Source organism: Falco punctatus, assembly GCF_963210335.1.
Source record: "Falco punctatus genome assembly, chromosome: 5".
In the NCBI taxonomy this organism is placed as follows: domain Eukaryota; kingdom Metazoa; phylum Chordata; class Aves; order Falconiformes; family Falconidae; genus Falco; species Falco punctatus.
In genome coordinates, this window is record NC_137584.1 from 86078746 (window position 1) to 86097314 (window position 18569).

The 18569-nt window shown below is 41.9% G+C and overlaps 2 protein-coding genes across 8 annotated transcripts in view; one reads left to right on the forward strand and one right to left on the reverse strand.

The window, feature by feature from the left end:
• The window catches only part of CEP170 (centrosomal protein 170), a 102570-nt gene extending 92806 nt beyond the window's left edge, over positions 1-9764 (reverse strand). For 2 of the 6 annotated variants that reach the window (XM_080390462.1, XM_080390461.1), the window contains exon 1: positions 9415-9764. The gene's annotated coding sequence lies outside the window, so the exon portion shown is untranslated. The remainder of the gene's footprint in view (positions 1-9414) is intronic. The other 4 variants (XM_080390460.1, XM_080390458.1, XM_080390459.1 and 1 more) reach the window with 3 other exon arrangements.
• Positions 9765-9790: 26 nt separating this feature from the next.
• The window catches only part of SDCCAG8 (SHH signaling and ciliogenesis regulator SDCCAG8), a 116755-nt gene continuing 107976 nt past the window's right edge, over positions 9791-18569 (forward strand). The window contains exon 1 of one of the 2 annotated variants that reach the window (XM_080390475.1): positions 9791-10284. In XM_080390475.1, the coding sequence (XP_080246601.1) occupies positions 10218-10284 (67 nt within the window). In that variant the 5' untranslated portion in view covers positions 9791-10217. The remainder of the gene's footprint in view (positions 10285-18569) is intronic. The other variant, XM_080390474.1, reaches the window with a different exon arrangement.

Consider the following 18569-nt stretch of genomic DNA (forward strand, 5'->3'; position numbering starts at 1 on the left):
TGTATTGACTATTTTTCAACCTTAGCGTTGAAGACTCAACTGACAGGCAAATGAGCAGTTTTAACCCTTATCATATAAATGCTGAACTGAAGAAGTTGTGGTTCCACATTGGCCAAACTGAGTCTCGCTGCTGTCAGGATCCCAGCCCTCTAGGCCCTGTCCCAGCTGCCAAGTGTCACAGCTTCTCCCCTTGCCTTGGCCGCAGGACTCGCATGGCTCTGCAGCTGAGCTCAGCTATTGCAGCACGTTCCACTAGTGACAGACTAACCCTTGCACTCTTCTTCCCTCCCACAAACAAATGAATGGTTCCCCGACGGTACGCACAGCAATCTAGCACCAAAGCAAAAGGAGCGGGGCTGTGTGGCTAGGGGTGGGAGAACAGGGAAGGGCAGGGCAGGACCAGGACAGCCAGCAGTCAGTTCTGCTTAGGCTCCTACGAGAGCATGGGTCACTTACACCAAATCCACCTAAGTCTTGCAGGACTACTTCTATTTAGACAGGTCTACAGTAACCATAAGAAGCATTAATAATTAATCAAATTTAGGTTAGTTTTTTATATTTCTCCATTAAAAATTAAAACTATACACTTTTTAAAAAGTTTTGGTGCATGTTTTTTCCCTCACTTGCCTCAACCTTTTCTTTAATGCACCACAATCCAATGATCAAATCTTTAGCCTCCCACCTCATGATACACTAATGCAGTCATTCTTCTAAATCTGCCTTAGATCAGTGACCCCAAGTGTGAATAAGTACCTTGAAAAGAAAGAAAGGAAGCATTCCTATGCAAGTAGCTATACAAATAAAACAATACACAGACATCTTTGCATAGAAATTTTTGAAGGCAATGGCATTGCCCGCCAAAAAGCACAATATATAAAAATAGAAAGGCATAATGCTTTTCTTGGTTTTGGAATGAAAGCGCACCAAGGGAAAGACCCACAAAGTCTGAGAACTCAAGGATCTTAATCTGGTAAACGTAGTCTTCTCCCAAAGCACTCCTTGAAGTAATTTTATGAATTGCACTAAAAATAACAGTATGTTTGTGTATTTTTTTTTTACTAAATCAAAGGTTTCAATTTGCTTCAACTGGGCAAGGAATGACTCGTGACTTCCTAGTTCACTGTCGTGTCCTGGTATTGATGCTTCAACTTTTCTTTTTTTATTTTGCTGCTACTTTACCAAAGTCTATACTAGGTGCTACAGGCTGCCCAGACAATACAAAAATGAAAATTAATTCACCTTATCAGACATTTAAGTAAATAACTGAAATGGTTACTGTGTAAGGCACATAAAATATGTAAACAGAACGACAGACCATGAAGGCAACATTAGAAGCTCTAGCAGAAAAAATCTTCTTGCTTCTTAACAAACTAGAGCTCAGAGCATGATGAATAAAAACTTCAAAACATTTCTACTATGTGCAGGTACTGACATGTGATTCAGACATCAGGAACTGAGGCTGTTGAATATAGTTCTTAGTTCTGTCACAAACACTGACCTCAAAGCAAGTAACCAGGCAGCACTTTGAAACGATCGATCCACCTGCAGGGATAATCCTGCAAGAGAACCATTATCAGTTTGCCCTAAAGGAGGAAGTTGACTGTTGCTATTTGCACTTTCAGCAGTGTTGCACCTGAACACGTTTATCTTCAGCTGCTGCAGTTAGTGATACAGTACACTCAAAGACAATGCAATGAGGCCACAAAAATGGAAAAGAGCAAGGGTGTGTGTTCATTTAAGAAAAGCCAGATAAATATATCTGTATGCAAGAAAATTATATGTGATTTGTAAGTTGCAAATACTGGAGAAATGTTTGTTCCAGGAAAAAAGAGAAAGACACTACTACTGGAAAATGCCAAGCAATAAAGTTCCCATAGCAAGTTAAAGAATATAATGCAATAGCATTATATTGGGCCCTGCACGATTGTGTAAAAAGAGACCCTGCCATACACAGCAGTCATCGGCAGTACTTGAGGATTCACCGACTTCACCAAGACCTGGGGCAGACAGACAACTTATCCATTCTCAAGGAAGTCAAAAACAATTTTTTGAATGAGAAAAAGAGCCAATGAAACAGAAAATAAATTCGGTCATGGCAAACAACGATTAATGGAAGCAACAATACATTTTTTGTGATGGCAATCTTGTTTCAAATATTGTCATTGATAAACTGTAAAAAACCAGAACACCAAACTCAACGAAAACAAGTTTGTGACATCTCTGGACTTTCAAGTGACTGGCTCAAGCTATGCTCAAACTTAAGTTCACCCTGACATTTTTTTGCATAAACATATTTTTTGATTGCTCATTCTTGGGTGGGTTTTTTTTGAAATATTTATTCTACTGACTATATCCAGCTACTAATTTTCACTAATTCCAGTTCTGTGCCAGCAACATTATCTTTCTCGCTGTTGTCCAACTAGGCAGAAAACTAAAGAGAACAAAGCCATGCAGTATCATACACATAAAAGGAAGAAAAAAAAAAAAAGTAGAAAAAAAATCAGCATGTTTATCAGAAGTTTCTCTGCAGCTCCTCATAAGAGGGTGGACACAATTCCCTAAATCAGGAATCTGTTTTCAGCAGATGAAAAGCAGCCTAATGCTTCCATTCTTCAGACTGGCATTTCAGGCCTTTATAGATTTACACGTCTTTTTGATATGCTGCATAAGATAAGATTTGTAGGATTGATATTGGACATGCAATTGCACCTCTCAGAAGAGCACTCAGCAAGAAAATTACATACAGGTTTCTTTGCAATATATTAGGACCACAACTGGTCTAAAAAATAGATCACAAGGTATATTTAGAAGCTGATGGATTAAGATTTGATTAATTAAAAATATGCTACAGAATTTGTGATCCAAGTGGTAATAGTTAAAACTGAAACTTTGTATAAAAAAAAAACAACAAACAAACAGGCATGATTTATGACAGACTTGGAACTAATTAATTTCCCTAAGGTTGCTAAAGATTCAAGTTAGTATAGATTTTGTCAAAATAAAGGCACTACCCCATTAACTCCTGTATGGCCCAATAAAATAATTAGCGTGATGCTTAAAGGACTACTAGAGTATGATGACTGAACTGAGCAGCAATTAGAAGAAAAACAGCTTTTGAACAGTATCTTTTATTATGTTTATCAGCAAGAACTGTAAAACAAACACAAAGTGAGCAGAGGGCAATATCACCTCTAACATGAAGATACTGTAGCAGCTCCATAACTCTCAGATCAACCAGTTGCAATCATTCTTCAAAACTCTCTGCTAATTCGAAAGCTAAAAAAAAAAAAAAATGTTCTGGATTCTCAGTGGCTCCTCAACGGCTCTCTGAATAATATCTGCTTACAATTAAAAAAAGATTTATAACGGTCAGTTTTACAGTCAACTTAAAGCTAAAATTTAAGCTGTGCTTTTGACTTGTGAATTATCTCAACAAGCAGAATTACCAGAAGGGTCTCACCCTCATATTAAACACCTATCCCCTTTAGAAACCAAGTACAATAAAAAGAAAACAATGATCCCTTAAAGAAATGGTAAATGGATGAGCAGAAGTGAAACCTTCACTGACCTCTTTTTAGTAATAACAAATTTGTAGTATCAAAAATATGTAGGAGATCAAGATTTCAATTATTAAATTAAGCTGGCTGGTATACAGCTGAAAATGTGTAAGAAACAAAGGCTGAAAAATATAGAAGGCCATTTTTACTGAACTGCCTGTTCAAGACATAGCAGAAGAAATACAGATCCAAGTGGAAGGAATAATTTTTAATGGAAACTACACCTGGTCTCAAAAGTTCCGAGCAGAAAATAGATGGAGACCAGCAATGCCTTAGCAGAAAATACCATATATGCTTGCACCTTTCTTATCTCTCCCTTGGCACAAGGTTATAGCTATTCTTGGAGAAAAGATACTGGGTTTGAGTCAGACCAAAGGCCCATCTATGTGGCCATTCTTACATTTTTAGGAAAATTTCATTATAAAATTAGGTAGAATGATTCCTGTCATCAAGGTTCCTGCAATGATACAGTTCTACAGGACTAAACAATCAGTTAAGTAATGGGGGGCAGAGGGGGAGAAGGCAAGATTAATGAAAGCAAGAAAAATATACATTCATGAGAAAACAGAAAAGATACCATGATATTCCAACTTCCTGCATTCTTCTTCCTAATCTTGAAATGTAATCCACAATGAGAAGTAAGAGATAACTGAAAAGACTTTGGTTTTAAACACCGAGCAGAATGCATATTTAGACAGGCAAATATTTGCAATTCAACAGAAAGATCATCAACAAAATTATAAGCATGTAATTTCGAGGGAAAAGTCATAAGTACATCTGATTTAATGTATTCAGTGTATTGCTACTTTCAGACCATAATGGATTGATCAAAAATTCTTTACACTACCACAGCTGAAGCCTAACAAAATACCCCATGCACAAAGAAACAACTTGGAAACACCAGGGAGGGGCACAACTTCTGTTGTTATTGCTCTGAAAAGCTCAATAATTGCAATCTTTGTGGGAAGAAATGAGAAGGAACAGAATCAGAATCTCATTTTGAATGAGGTACAAAATGGGATGCGATCTGACAGAGATCATACAGACTTTAGACAATTCAGCTACTTGTCAAGGAAGATACTCTCTTAATTTTGTGGGAAAGATCAGAATATAAAACATTTTAGTTACAAGAATGGGAACAAGTAAACAGAGGCCTCTACTACAAAAATGCCAATCCTTGCAATAAACACAGCAGAACAAACCAAAGAAGCCAGACTTCACCAGGGCTGCAGTTGTTGAACCTAAATCAGATCACCAGGCCCATCAGTGGGATGATAGAGCTCTAAAAAGCACCTAGCTAAGGAGAAGTCTATTTTTCAGTAACAATTTCTAAGTGAGAGAAGGAGAAGCAAAGTTGACACATATGTTGGGCTCACATGGAAAAAATTATCATGTTTTATTCAGTGTTCTATTCAGGGGATGAAAAAAAGAGAAGACGCTTCATTATCTCTGTTTTGAATGGATAAAAACAATTTCTCTAAATGTATGCCAAATAGCACTTTTCTACAATTCACAAAAATCACACACTTCAAAACTAGTAAGTAGGCAAGAAAACCCTATGAAAATATTTGAAAACTTCCAGCCCTGAATTCTGTGAAAGAGAAGATAATAATATTAGCTTGGCACAAAAGTCCTGCTTTCCCTGTACAAAGGCCACACCACTTCACAACTGCTTCTCCTCCCTCTTTTCCTATCTACTTTGCAGAGAGACATTTTTTTCATCCAGAGAGATGCTCTGAACATTTAGTCTGTGGCTGTGGACACATTACATATCCAGGACAGTAAGAACAAACCCAGTATCTTAATTATTTTGTTTTCTTTGATTTATACATAACCCACAACTTTTATGACTGTGACATTCTACACTGGCACAGGAGACAGCCAGATAGGACAGCAGAAAAGACCAAATGTGTCTTTGCTACCGGAAAAGGGAATATTCCCTTCTTCCAGGCTTGAGACTGCTGTCCTCATTCTGTGTACTTGCTCTGGCACTCATCTGACCACACAATAAGTTAATTCAATTTGCTAAGCCAAAGGAGGAGGGGGTGGTGGTAGAAATCAAGCTAAACAAAAAGAAAAGAAATAGTTTTCTGCTAGGTTAGTCGAGTGAATTAAACTTCGCATGTACTTAGGAAAGTACCAGAGCCGCTGTGACAGAGCAGTACAGCCATGCTGTACCAAAAATGGAGGATAGTGAGGATCTGGAACTACTCCACGCAGACACATTAATAAAGAGACTGAGTAGCAATTCTCATGTAACATTCACCTACTCCCAGACTTACTTCCGATCCATAAGAGCCTGTACGACACACTTTAGTGATGCAGCATTGAGTACTTCCCCAAACACAGTTCTCCCTCTCTGAAATCTAATTATGTCAGCATTCTACTAAAACATCTCTGTGGGTTTTCTTTTGAACTTTTAGGGCAAGGTGCTTTTGACATAATATGTGGAAAAAATGCATATATTAATTTAAAATATATGTTGTATTTTTGAATGTCAAACAAAATTTTAATTAAAAAAGTCATTCTAACTGTAAATGCACCTGTAAAATAAAAATGGCCTCCCAGCTTTTTGTGGTAGAGTTGGAGAAACTAAACTACAACAGCAAACCAAGTATATACAGTTTATTTAAATATTTTTAAGCATGTGTAACTGTACAACAGACAGATACACAAAGCTGTTTAAACAAGTAGTTTGTACTCTCTTCCCACCCTAATTTGCATGCGTTATGTTATAGCTTGAGTCATGTGACCACATACTATTTTTCCGCAGGACATCTGCTTCATTCAGCACACTGGATGGACTCTAATCCAGGGAAACGTTTGCATTGTGCACTGAAGGAAGCTGCTCTCTGTAGACCAGCCCATTTAGAAAATGCATAGATACACAATGATCAATATTAGAACTGAAGCAATGCAGGCACTGGGTAGGAGCATTCTAAACCTAATAGACAATAAAAGACCCCCCACAGGCGCACTTAGCACAGTAAAGTTGTGTACCTCAGAAAAGATGTATGTATCGAACCCTAGCTCCCAGCTGGCAAATCTGAAGCTCCATCCCCCAGTAACAAAGAACTTCCTCTTCTCAGATTTCAAGCAGGCTTTTGGTCACAACCATATCAATTTTTACTACATTATGTAGTGTGTCCTTTAAAGATGAGAAGTGCATGCTATCTACAACCTCACAAGTGCTAGAAGCAGATAGGAGAATTTCTGCAAGTAAATTCTGCTGTCTGCATGGATTCAATGCCTGACATTCCTGTTCAAAATCTTCTAAATGAAAACAAGAATTTCACAGATATTCTTGGCTTTCTAGCTAAAACAAAAAAAACCCACATCTGTTTTACCTCAGTTCTATTCTGCCTGCAAAGCTAAGAAATGCAGCACTAATTGTCTTTCTGACCACAATGGCAATTGTCTTTCTAGGAGACTCAAGGAGATACTGTGGTATCAATATGCATTAAATACCCTTTTTTTTTTTTTTTTTTTCCTGTTTGCAAGAACTGGAAATGGTACTCCAAAATCAATTTCTACAGGTGCTCGCGGCTCCGGTTCCATTCCAGTCATTCAAGGAAGCTTCCTAGCTCCCACCTACAAGTGAACACAAGACTCTTCCAGTTTATTTTCATAACCTGGTTCTTTTTCTGGCTTGTGTGTTATCACCAGAATTGTTAAAAAAATCTGCCTGCCAAGTCTGTTACAGCTGATGAAACACAATATAGCAAGAACCCATTATTCTTTGCAAAAATCACAACGGATCTGGGAAGCAGTCACCTGTCAAAAAAAATATGTGGTCCCACGATAAAAGTAAGTTTGGTAACAACTTTTATGCCAGAATGTTTCTGTATAAAAGAATTAAAGGAAACATTTTGATCTGATCTATTACAAATAGCTTTCATATTCTTGAGATTTTGACAAAATTCCATGTATTCTCAGCTACACTATTCTACCTGTTCAGCCAGCCTTTCTGACCACCTTCAGAGAAAAAAAAAAAAAGTTAAAAAAAAAACAAACAAGGACAAAATATTTACGTGAAAGTGACAAGAACTGACAAAGTGTTTAAATAAAATAATAAGCAAAGAGTGAGGGGAGATTCTAGTATTTATGTTTAACTTTTTTCCCCATTTAACAAAATGTAATGTTGAGGACCTTCCATAATAAGAGGGTTCGGCTCCAGTAAGACGGACTCCTCAGCATCTGGACATAGAAGTGATTCCCAGAGGAGATTAATCATAGGAAATCACAGCATATTTAATCATGTCTTAGTTGAGTTTACAAAAACTGTCCCGTCCCACATATGGTTTTACACTGGCAATCCCAGAGCCAAGAACATTCTCACAATGTCTTGAATGGCATTCCAAAGGAGGAAAGATAATAAAGCCTGTTCTAGCACTGCAATGATCCTTCCAAAGCAGTTGAATATTTTATGAGTACCTTTGCTTTCACAAGGAAGAAAATAATTTCCTCAAAGTGCAGATCAGTGGATGCTATTTGCATGCTCTTGTCATAAAACCACAATTCTCGATTATCTTCAACTCGTCAGCACAGCATCTACAGTTTTCTTTTTTTTTTCTTTTTTTCCTCCCATGAAGCCGTCAGAACAGATGGGCTAATTGTCAGCTCATTTTAAAAATGCCGAAAATAACGCCCCAAACGCTGACAACCGGGGCGCATCATCCGCACCGCTCCTGTCACCGGCGGGCTGCCCCGGGCCGGTGCCCACACGAGACGGCACCCAACGGGCCAGCGCGCGCTTCGCCCACCGCCCGCGCGACGGGGGCACGCGCAAGCCCCGTCCGAGGGCGCCCCGGGCTGCGGCGGGAAGGCGGCCTAAAGCGCGCGCCGCCCCGCCCCGCCCCTCCCGCCTGCCGCTGAGGAGAGCCCTCCGCCGCCCGCCTCGACGCCAGCTTCCTCTGCTGCAACACGCTTTCTGCTCGAAAAATCGCCATCGGATTTTTTTTTTTTTTTCTCCTCTTGGTTGTTGTTAGCTCGGTAACCCGTTCGTTTCCAACGCCAGAAAGACAAAGTGGGCCCCGACACTGCTTCTCGCTACCAAGGAACAAAAAGCATTATTTGATGTTTTCCCTGGGAAAAGCTTCAAGAAAGAAAAGCTCACGCCTTCAGGAGAATATTTTTGAATGCTGAAGATCCACCTCGCTGGGTGAAAATACGCAATACAAGGAAATGCAAACCCAACAGATTTCCTCCATCATCCTCCCCAGAAGACATTACTTTAAGGGGACAAGGGAAACACCTCGTCTCAAACGAACGCTATCACTGGTTTTTAAATCTGGAGCAACACACCGCCCTCAGCCCCGGGGCAATTTGTGAAACGGGGGCAACCGAAAATTGATAATAATAATAAAAAAAATTAAACCTCTGGAAATGCACGCTCGAGTCACGCAAACGCGCGGGAGGGGAGGGCAGGCTGCGAAGCCCCGCTGCCCGCGGCCGGGTGGGTGTGCCGGCGGCGGCGTCCCCGGCTGGGCGCCCATCGGGCGGCAAGGGGCAGGGAGAGGCGGGCAGCGGGGTCCCGCAGCGCCGGCCACCACCACCACCACCGGCCGCAGCGCCCCGCGGCTGGCCTGGCCGCGCTTACAAGGGGAAAGGAAGGCGGGGGCGCGGAGCTGCCTCCGGACCCAGCGGGAACGGGGGAGGGGGATGTGCCCAGACCGCGCTACCGCCCCCTCCGCCGGCTGCAGCCCCTGTCGCGCGGCGCCAGGTCCCGGTGGGCGAGGGCCTGACACAATAGGCACTGGGCGGATGGCGGGGCGGACAACCGGCGCGACCCCGGCCCCTCTCCCCGTCACGGCTCCCGCCCGACCCGCGCCCGGGGCGGCAGCATCCTCTCACTCACCCACCCCTTCCAGGAGGTTCGCGCGCCGAGCAGGGGCCGTCCCTAGCAGCGCCGCCGGTGCTCACTGCGCCGGCATCCCGGCGGGGCGGGGGCGGGGCGCTCCAGTCGGTGTCCCTCTGGCAACGGCTCCAACGTTATTCCCTGCACATAGCGGCTAACGGGCAGAGCGGGGCACGGCGCTGCGCAGGCGCCGCCCGAGCTCACACAATGCGGGGGGGGCGTGCGCAGGCCGAGCGGCGGAGGGGCCGAGTGCGCCTGCGCCAGCTGCAGACAATAGCCGCCTCCGCTCCCACCGCCGCGCATGCGCCGGAGGCCGCGGCGGCAACACCGCTTCTAGCTCCTACCCCCCCCTTCCTCCGCCATGACCGCTTCTAGCTCCTACCCCCCCCCCTCCTCCGCCATGACCGGACCTGCGCTACACCCAGCCACTGCAGCCCGGAGGACGTAGGCGGAAGAGCTGTACCCTGCGCAGGCGCGCCTGCAGCAGCAACCCACAACAAAGGGGAAAGCAGAGGCTGCCAGCTTCCCCCTCCCGCCGGCGGCTTGCGGGGAGGCGGCCGGCCGGTGGGGACTCCACCTCCCAGGGTGCGCAGCGCGGCGCGCTGCATGCTGGGACTTGTGGTTTGGCGGGCGGCAGCCCCGCACGGCGCGCGGCCGGGAGGCGGGTCCCGAGCGCCGCCGCGCGCAGCTGTGGCGGGTAGCGACGGGCAGCGCTGAGGGGAGCTCCACCGGGGCGGCGGAACGGGGGGAACTACGGCTACCCGGCAGCGCTCGCCGCTGTCCCGGGAACCGGCGGCGCCCTCATGCGGGCGCCCCGGGGGGAGCCCGCCCTGGAAGAGCCCCTGGAGCGGTACCAGAGGCGGCTCCGAGGTGAGCGGGCAGAGCGGCGCGGAGTGAGGGCGGGCAGCGTCCCCCGCCGACCGGTTCTGCTGCCGGGCTCCGCTGTGCCCGGCTGTCCCCAAGCCGGCTGAGCGGCGGCGGGCAGCGTGCGCGCCCGTTGGCGCTGCTGGGGCCGGGGAAACCCGGGGGGCTGTCCCGTCCCGCCGCGCTGCAGGGCGGCCGGGCTGAGGTCACGCTGGCTCTCGTCCTCCCCGCAGCCGGTGCCGTTAATGCGACCGCACGAAGCTGTCTGATCAAAACTTGGCTCTGATGAGGCCGCTGCCTCTTTCGGTGGGGTTTTCTTCGGTTCTGTAAGGGTTTTAGCTGCTGTTTGCCACATCCCATTCTAGGCATGGTAAAGAAGAGGGTGCAAATTGATTCTAACGAGACTGGTTACTTCCCATGTCAGAAACTGTTTACATACCTGCCACCTACCTACTCAAGAAGCATTAGGTATAGCCTGACAGAGAGCACCTAAATCTTTCAGCTGCAACACCTGGGCTTTACCAACCTTTACAGTGTCTCTGACTAGCCAAAGTGTCTACACCCTAAAGAAAACTGGTAGATAATTTGTGGGTACGTCACCTGGCTTGGTGCAAAAAGCTGGGTTCCGAACGCAGTGCCCACACATCATGTGTTGTGACACAAGTAAATTAAATGTGTAGTTGCTATATAGGAGATGTCATTGCAAAAAGTTTAAACAATGGAAATATTTTTAAATAGCTGCTTGATACTTGATTCTCAGCAAGTATTTTATATTTCTTTTTCAAAGAGCATCAGTTCTTTGCACAGAGGATGGTTTTTATTTGTTCCAGAAGGTAGAATTTTGAAGAATCACCTCTGTTTATTTCTCCTGTAGATTAAGTGGGCTTGTTTGGCACTTGCAGGTAGAACAGTTAAAATGACAGCAGCGCATCTCTTGATGTGTTTAAAGTTCCTTTTGTGATGTATAAAAACAATGAATAAACCCCTATGATTGCCACACATAGACATGGGTAATCTTAATACTATGTCATGTTTCCTTTTGCTGTGGATGAGTATGGAAAACCACTAGTTTCCCTGTACTGTATTTGGACTTCCATGGAGGCAAAGGGTTTCTGCTGTGACTGTTATTGCAAAGGAGGAGTGATAAATGAGGATTTTAAAACCGTAGTTGAACACATATGATTTTGCTGCTTAGTAAATCTTATAATGGCAATACATTTCTGCTTCAAGACAGTATTGTAACTTACAGAGACATAGCTTTGTTTAGAAAGGCCACACTTTAATGAGTTTTGTCCATTTCTGCTGCAGTATTGTAGGCATAAGTACAACCTCAGCCTATATGTTGAAAATCTGGTGTATTTCACAAGACATTCATTTTAAAAGTGCTTATGATTATCTTTTACCTAGAATACCTTTTGAATCTTGTTTGCTTGCTTTTATGCAGATCTGGGAAGGGGTTATGTTGTTAGTGAAACATTTTATAAATTCATGATCCTTTTCTGTGATAGCTCAGTGGTTGACCTGCCTTTTCATTTTAGGCAATGAAGGCCAGTCAGTGCTGGCGTTTTGGATTACTGGCAAGTCCAAAAGGTGGCATGCGGGCAGTGGAGAAGGCAGATTTCTTCTGTTCATCCTCATCTAAGGAGATATGGAGATGTATCTGTGTCTAAATTCTGGAGTGCACAGGCAGCATGTTGTGCTTGACATCCATCTTGCTGGGGCATCCAGCCACTGTTGGATACAGTGGTTATGTTGAGCTGCCTCGACTCCCCGCAGAATGCAATGTCCTCAGCTTCCTCAGGCAGCAACAGCAGGGAAAGCCAAAGACCTTTGGTCTCCGTTTACAATGTAGTCCATAATTTCAGGATGCTTAACGCTTTTTATATAAATGTTCCTCTGTGTGTGTAGTTTGGTAAGCTTGGTAGAGGACTTTATAGTTGATTTAGACCAGATTTGTCATGAAAATATGCTTTGTAGCATTTTCTTTCTGATACTTGTCTGTCCTGGTTTTGGCTGGGATAGAGTTAATTTGCTTCTCAGTAGCTGGTGCAGTGCTGTGTTTTGGATTTGGTGTGAGAACAATGTTGATAACACACCCATGTTTTTAGTTGTTGCTAGGTAATGTTTATACCAAGTCAAGGGCTTTTCAATTTCTCAGGCCCTGCCAGCTAGAAGGCTGGAGGGGCACAGGAAACTGGGAAGGGGCACAGCCAGGACAGCTGACCCAAACTAGCCAAAGGGATATTCATACCATAGAACATCATGCTTGGTATGTAAACTGGGGGGAGTTGGCTGGGGCTGCTGATCACTGCTCAGGGACTGACTGGGCATCAGTCAGTGGGTAGTGAGCAATTGTATTGCACAACACTTGTGGTTTTTTTCCCCCTTCTCTTTGGATTGTATTCCCTTCCCCTTCTCTCTTCTTTTCATTACAGTTGTTGTTGTTATTATTATTGTTATTAAGATTATTGAATTATTCTTGTATCAGTCCTCAAGGTTTACCTTTTTCCTGATTTTCTTCCCCATCCTGCTGGAGGTGGGGAGCGAGCAAGTGGCTGCGTAGTACTCAGTTGTTGGCAGAGGTTAAACCACTACATTGGCCTGGGCTCTTTGTGCATTTGAAATGTTCCAGTGTGATTTCTCATTCAACTACAAATTCTGTTGGAGTGCTTGGGGACAGTCATGTATGTCATATCTTCAGAGTTGTGATGAGCTTTTAGGCTTTTGATATGTGAACTTCTGAAGCGTGCCTTTGTACAAAGTTACCTGGACATTGCAAGTGACCTCTTAAACTCTCTCATATGTTCAAAGGGCCTTTCTCAATAATTTTGCGTCTTGGGCTGTTTAACTGTGTATAAGTCTACTATTAGATCTCACTGTATTTATGAATGTATGTATGTATGAACAGAATACATGCATCCAATTTATTTTCATTTTGTCTGTTTCTGACTGAATTGCCTTACACTGGATCCATTATTATTATTTTTTTTAAAAGATTTCAGAATGTGACCTTCTGGTAGCTGTTTCTCTTTCCATTCTGGGAAACATGGGGTTTTTTCCTTACAGTGCCAAGATAGCTTTGATTTCATACCGCCAGGGGTGCCTCTCAGCGAGCAGATAGGGTATTATCTCACAAACATAGCCCCAGTGCAGGGTGATATGGCATAAGTTCCACTGTGTTTCTCATTTAACTTCTTTATTTCTCAGTGATGTACAGTTTTGAAGTCCTTTGACCTGTACAGCATTCTCAGATCATTACCGCTGCAATTAGGAATTCACTGTAGGACAAACAGATCACTGTTACTCCTGAAGTTGGCAAAACTAAATCTTTACCTGTTTTTCTTATATATTTATACAGCTTGAGATTCTTCTCGAAATCCAGATCATTCCTGTCATGTGGATTCTGAATTTCAGGTGGCATGCTTCGGGTGTTATTTGACACTTTTGCAATACAGCATTCCTAAACTGCTTGTAGTGCTATCTGGACCGAGGCTAACATGTGGCAACAGATTGTCACTACCCATGCTGGAGATCAGAAGAATCATTTTACAGCCTTATTCTGTTTGATGGAAGGGTGTATAACTTCTCAGAATAATTGATTATTCCAGTGCAGTGTCCTTTGTTGTAAAGGTAAATCCCTCAGAAGACTAGTACACCGGGAGCCCAGGTGTTCAATAAACTGAGTCTGGTGGCCAAAGGACAGAAAGCTGGACCTGAAAACCTGACTAAGACATAAATGGTCTTAGAGCCCAACATAGAGATTCTGGTGAAATCACAAAGGTCCTTGTAACAGGGCTTTTCCTGAATTGTGTAGACTTTGTATAATGAAGGTCTTTAATGATGTGTCTAATACAGGTTTACGAGGGTGGTGTTTGTTTAGTTTGGATAATTAGGTTACTGTGTAATTGAGACCATTTCAAATGAACCCCAAAGTCTTTAGGAGATAATAACATTTCCAATTAAAAGTTATTCTCAAGGGAATAGAGGTATTTTGTAAAGGAGACTAAGTGCTGTGCTATTGTATTCGTGTTAATAACTAAAAATTGCTAGGCATAGTGTGACTGTCTAATGGGCCTTCTACTACACCAGTGCTAACAGCAGTATGTGATGGCTTCCTGCTACTTTACCCTTTTCTTCCAACAGCAGTAAATGTATGGAAAAGACTATTTAGAGCCCACTTCTTTGTTTGTAGCATTGACCTGGTTCCTTGAACAGAGAACTGTTAAATTATGTTTTTATATTGAGCTTTCAGCCTGTTTACTAAACTGCACTGGCTTACTTGTGGGCCAGAGGCAGTGTAAGAGGAGGAGTGATGGAGGGGGAGACCATCCTTTTTTGGGTACAGTGCCTGATACAGGCATCTTGTAAGCCTACCCTAAGAAAATGTGGAAGTTATGTTCTGTATTCCACTGCATTACTGAGTCCTACGTTGTTTCAGAGAATGACAATGCAAGCTGCAAGAGGAACAGATGAAAATATAAGACTGCTGCAACTTCAGTTTCACTTTGTGGCTACTTCATGTGACTCCAAAAATAAAGTAGCAGACGTGAAGTCAAAGCTGTCCTTGGAAAAATGAGTATGTGGTCCAATTACCAGCTAAGTTAGCTGTGACACTGAAGCAGCTAAGAATTAAATTTTAGATGGTAATCTATAATTGTAAATTTTTGTGCCTTAGGCTTTTTATTTCTCTTTGACAATTATTTCTAAGTATTGTCCCAAACAGCACATAACGTTCATTTAAGGGTGAAGAATCAGTCAGAAGGAACCAGGAAATGCTTGTAGTTGCTCCTCACACGTGAGGGTCTCTAGAACCTTAGCCATGTGCTTTATGCTCTGCAGAAAGGGCTTGTTTAGGAATTCCTGGTGATGAACGCTGCAGCTCCAGAGAACAGTGTCCTCTTAAAGACGGTGATTTGGTAAAAGTTGTGTTGAACCCCCCCTATTTCTCATACAATAGGAAGCAACTATGAAGATGAGGAAACCAAATCAAGTGGATTCTGAGTGTTAAACACAGCTTAGGACTTTTTCAGGCCTGGCTAATGAACAGCCTGGTATCACTTGTTATTATTGAATGTTTACATGTAAAATCCTATCAGCATAAGTAGTAATTAAAAGGATACTTTCAGTCTCAAAACAGCCATGTAGTATGGTAGCATACCTGTGTTTGTCAGCTGGTAAAGAAGAATAGCTGCATATCAGAACGGTAAGTAAAGTCAAGTCCAAGACTATGCAAACCAAAATAAAAACTTAAAAGAATGCTACCTCAGAAGAGGTACGTGACTTACTGTTTTAGATTTCTAAGTGTCAAAAGAAACAAAAGTCAAAGCTGGTAATACTTTTTGGACAGCAAAGTTTTCTTTAAATAGGCATCATTTTTTCTGTTTTCACTAACTGGTCTAATTTTATGTTTTATCAGTTATTATTCTGCATAAATTCTATAGTGTTAGTTGTTTTTAAGAGCTGAAGAATCAGTGCAATTCCTTCTTTAACTTTCTAGGGCAGTTTTCTGGTTGGGAACCATGGGATGTCAGAAAGTGACTTGTTTGTTGACTTTCTAGCCACTTCTGGTCATCTTTCTATAAACATTATTAGAACTGGACCATTACCTTTAGATGACAGACTTATGGGAAGCTTTTCATATAGCTGTGGTTTGTTTTCTTCAATTTATGTTGCTTGACACTTACACCAGCTGGAGTTATTTTCAGTGTCTTTCAGGCAAGTCTGTTGTTTTGGTTGGTTGGTTCCTTTGCTAAGCTCTCCATTAGCTCCCAGAGTACTTTCTATGGCATTTCTGAGTTCATGAATGAGGTAGCTTTGGTGCTTTCATTTAAAGGAGTGCTCTTTATAGACAGTCTTGGGCAGTGTCTGAAAAAAACATCTTTTGTTTAGGCAGTGCAAACACGGTTCAATGCCTTCTCTGTTTTTTCAGTTTTTTTCACTTCAGTGGCAAATTGTTCTTAAATATTTTTTATTTTTTTTTATTTACACCACCCTACCACCACCCCCAAGCTGATTACTACTTTGGAAATAAAGCTATCTCTTTCATGTTGTGTTCAGAGTGTCCTGATGCTAGACTTTGTCTTTTTTTTTTTTTTTTTTTTTTTTGACAAGTTCAACGGATCTCTAATGTGTCTTCAACATAAAAAAATATGTTGTTGCTCAGCAGTAGTACTGACATTCCCATATAACCCCCCCCACACACCAGTTATATGAAGGTAATTCTCTGGAAAAAGCATACCTCGCCACATTTTCAAGGAGTAATACTTATATTTTGTAGTTGCAATGAGTACAGAAAATAACCACAGCTACCAATGCTTCTTTCAGGAACAGTATATTAATTCAGCACGTAGAATGTATGACGTGCTTTTTGAACATTAATTAATGTTTTGGGCAGGTTTTTGTCTTAAAGCATTATGCTTAACTGAACTTAATCTAGTCCAAAGTTGCAGTTATGTGTAGATGAGTTGAGGAGTAGGAATATCTCTGTACCAAGAATGGTATGGTTTTGATCCTGGGTTAGGATCACTGGGTGCTTCAGTCTCTGAAATAATAAGCAGTAGTGTATTTCTTTCTTTTAGGTGTTTGGTCAGCTATGTCATTGCTAAGGCATTAGATAAGTTATATGCCTGTCTCTTGCAAGGACTGCCTGTGATTATCTATGATAGTTGACAGCTTGTCAGCATTTTTCTGGAGCAGTTGGTTGTATTTTGGGGTTTTTTATGTATCAGTTTTGATCCATCAGGTTTTGTTGCTATCTTGCCATTTTTCATAATCATCCCGGATCCTTTAAACACTGAAAACCAATGAGCTTTATAGTAAATAAAAATTATTTTTTTGAAGTTTTAATCCAGATAAGTCCAATTTAATTTATATCCTCAGCTGTTCCTATAGGAAGTAACACATCAATGATGTCTTACCATACAACAGAAATGTATGTTGGGCTTTTTATTCATAGAGTCTTGTTAAGATTTAGAACAGAAAAATGCTGATTGGATTTTAGATAGGCAAATAGTGCTGCACGCAAGCAGTTTTCTGCAGTATTTTTTTTACTGAGGCTAAGTTAGGTTGTATGTGTGTGCACTTAAAAATTAATGACTTCTAAATTAAGTACAGAATTAATACATTGTCTTTAAACAAAGATTCTTTGATGTCCAATAGTTTGCATCCACAGAGGTACTTTCAACTTCTTTCATATTTAAAAAGCATACTTCTACACTGGCAGGAACAGCAAATGTAATCTTTCCACTTGGTAGTGTGTTGTCTTTTATAGTAATGCCCACTATTATGCCCCTTATTTAGGAAAAAAAAAATACAACTTTCTTATTCCCTGTTACACATCCAGTTCAACTTTCACTGAAGTAAATGTTAGCTCTTTGGTGTCTAATGAGTATAAAGATGGACCATTGGAAACTCCTAACTCCCAGTTTCCCAGTGGTGAGTGTTTTGCTTGTGGCAGCAACTTTTGTAATTTGAAATGGGCATGCTTTTAAGAAGCTTTGGCAAATATGTGATAAAGCTTTCAAAAATGTAGTGATATTATTCCAGAGGCAGGGAAGTGTAATCAAGATAAGTAGACATCAGTGTGCCATTGATAATGATTTCAATGTGTTTCACTATTACTGCCTGGTATGTTTATGGAAGAAGATGACATAGCGTAAGATCTCTGTTACCTTTGAGGCTAAAGTAGTAGCTTGGAGTTCAGAAGCTGTAATATTATGAAGAGAGAGAAGTTCTGGGAAAAATTGTATATGGGTCTGTTTGGTTTGGGTTTATTTTAGTTTGTTGTTCTTCACTGGCTATGAAGCAAATACTGATACTCTGGGGTTCTCTGACAGAGGTCTGCAGTGAATAGGGAAATGAAGGAATTTTATTGCTATCAGATGACACACCACATAATAACTGATATTGAGCACTTCTTGGCAACAAATAGTTGCAACATAGTTTGCTAAATATTTAAGCCATTGCATCAGTGAGATGCTTCTACCGCTTCTCAATTAGTTCTCCCACCCTCATAGCATCCTGGAATGCTCAAGAGTAGATGAATAGCTTGAGTATGCCAATAGAGAAATATGTGACCTAAACCTTTTTTTTTTTTTTTTTTTTTTTTGAGTCATTGCCTTGTGAGTTTTATTTGGCATTATTATAATAAATTATGAGTAATTAAAATGTGCTTTTTATGTCTTCTTTTATGTTAACTTCTTCAAGGGATAGAGTACCTGAAAACTAAAAGAGGTAATGGGAGCCATAAGATAACTGGGCTTTAAAAATAAGTGCTGAGAGAAGGTTAATAG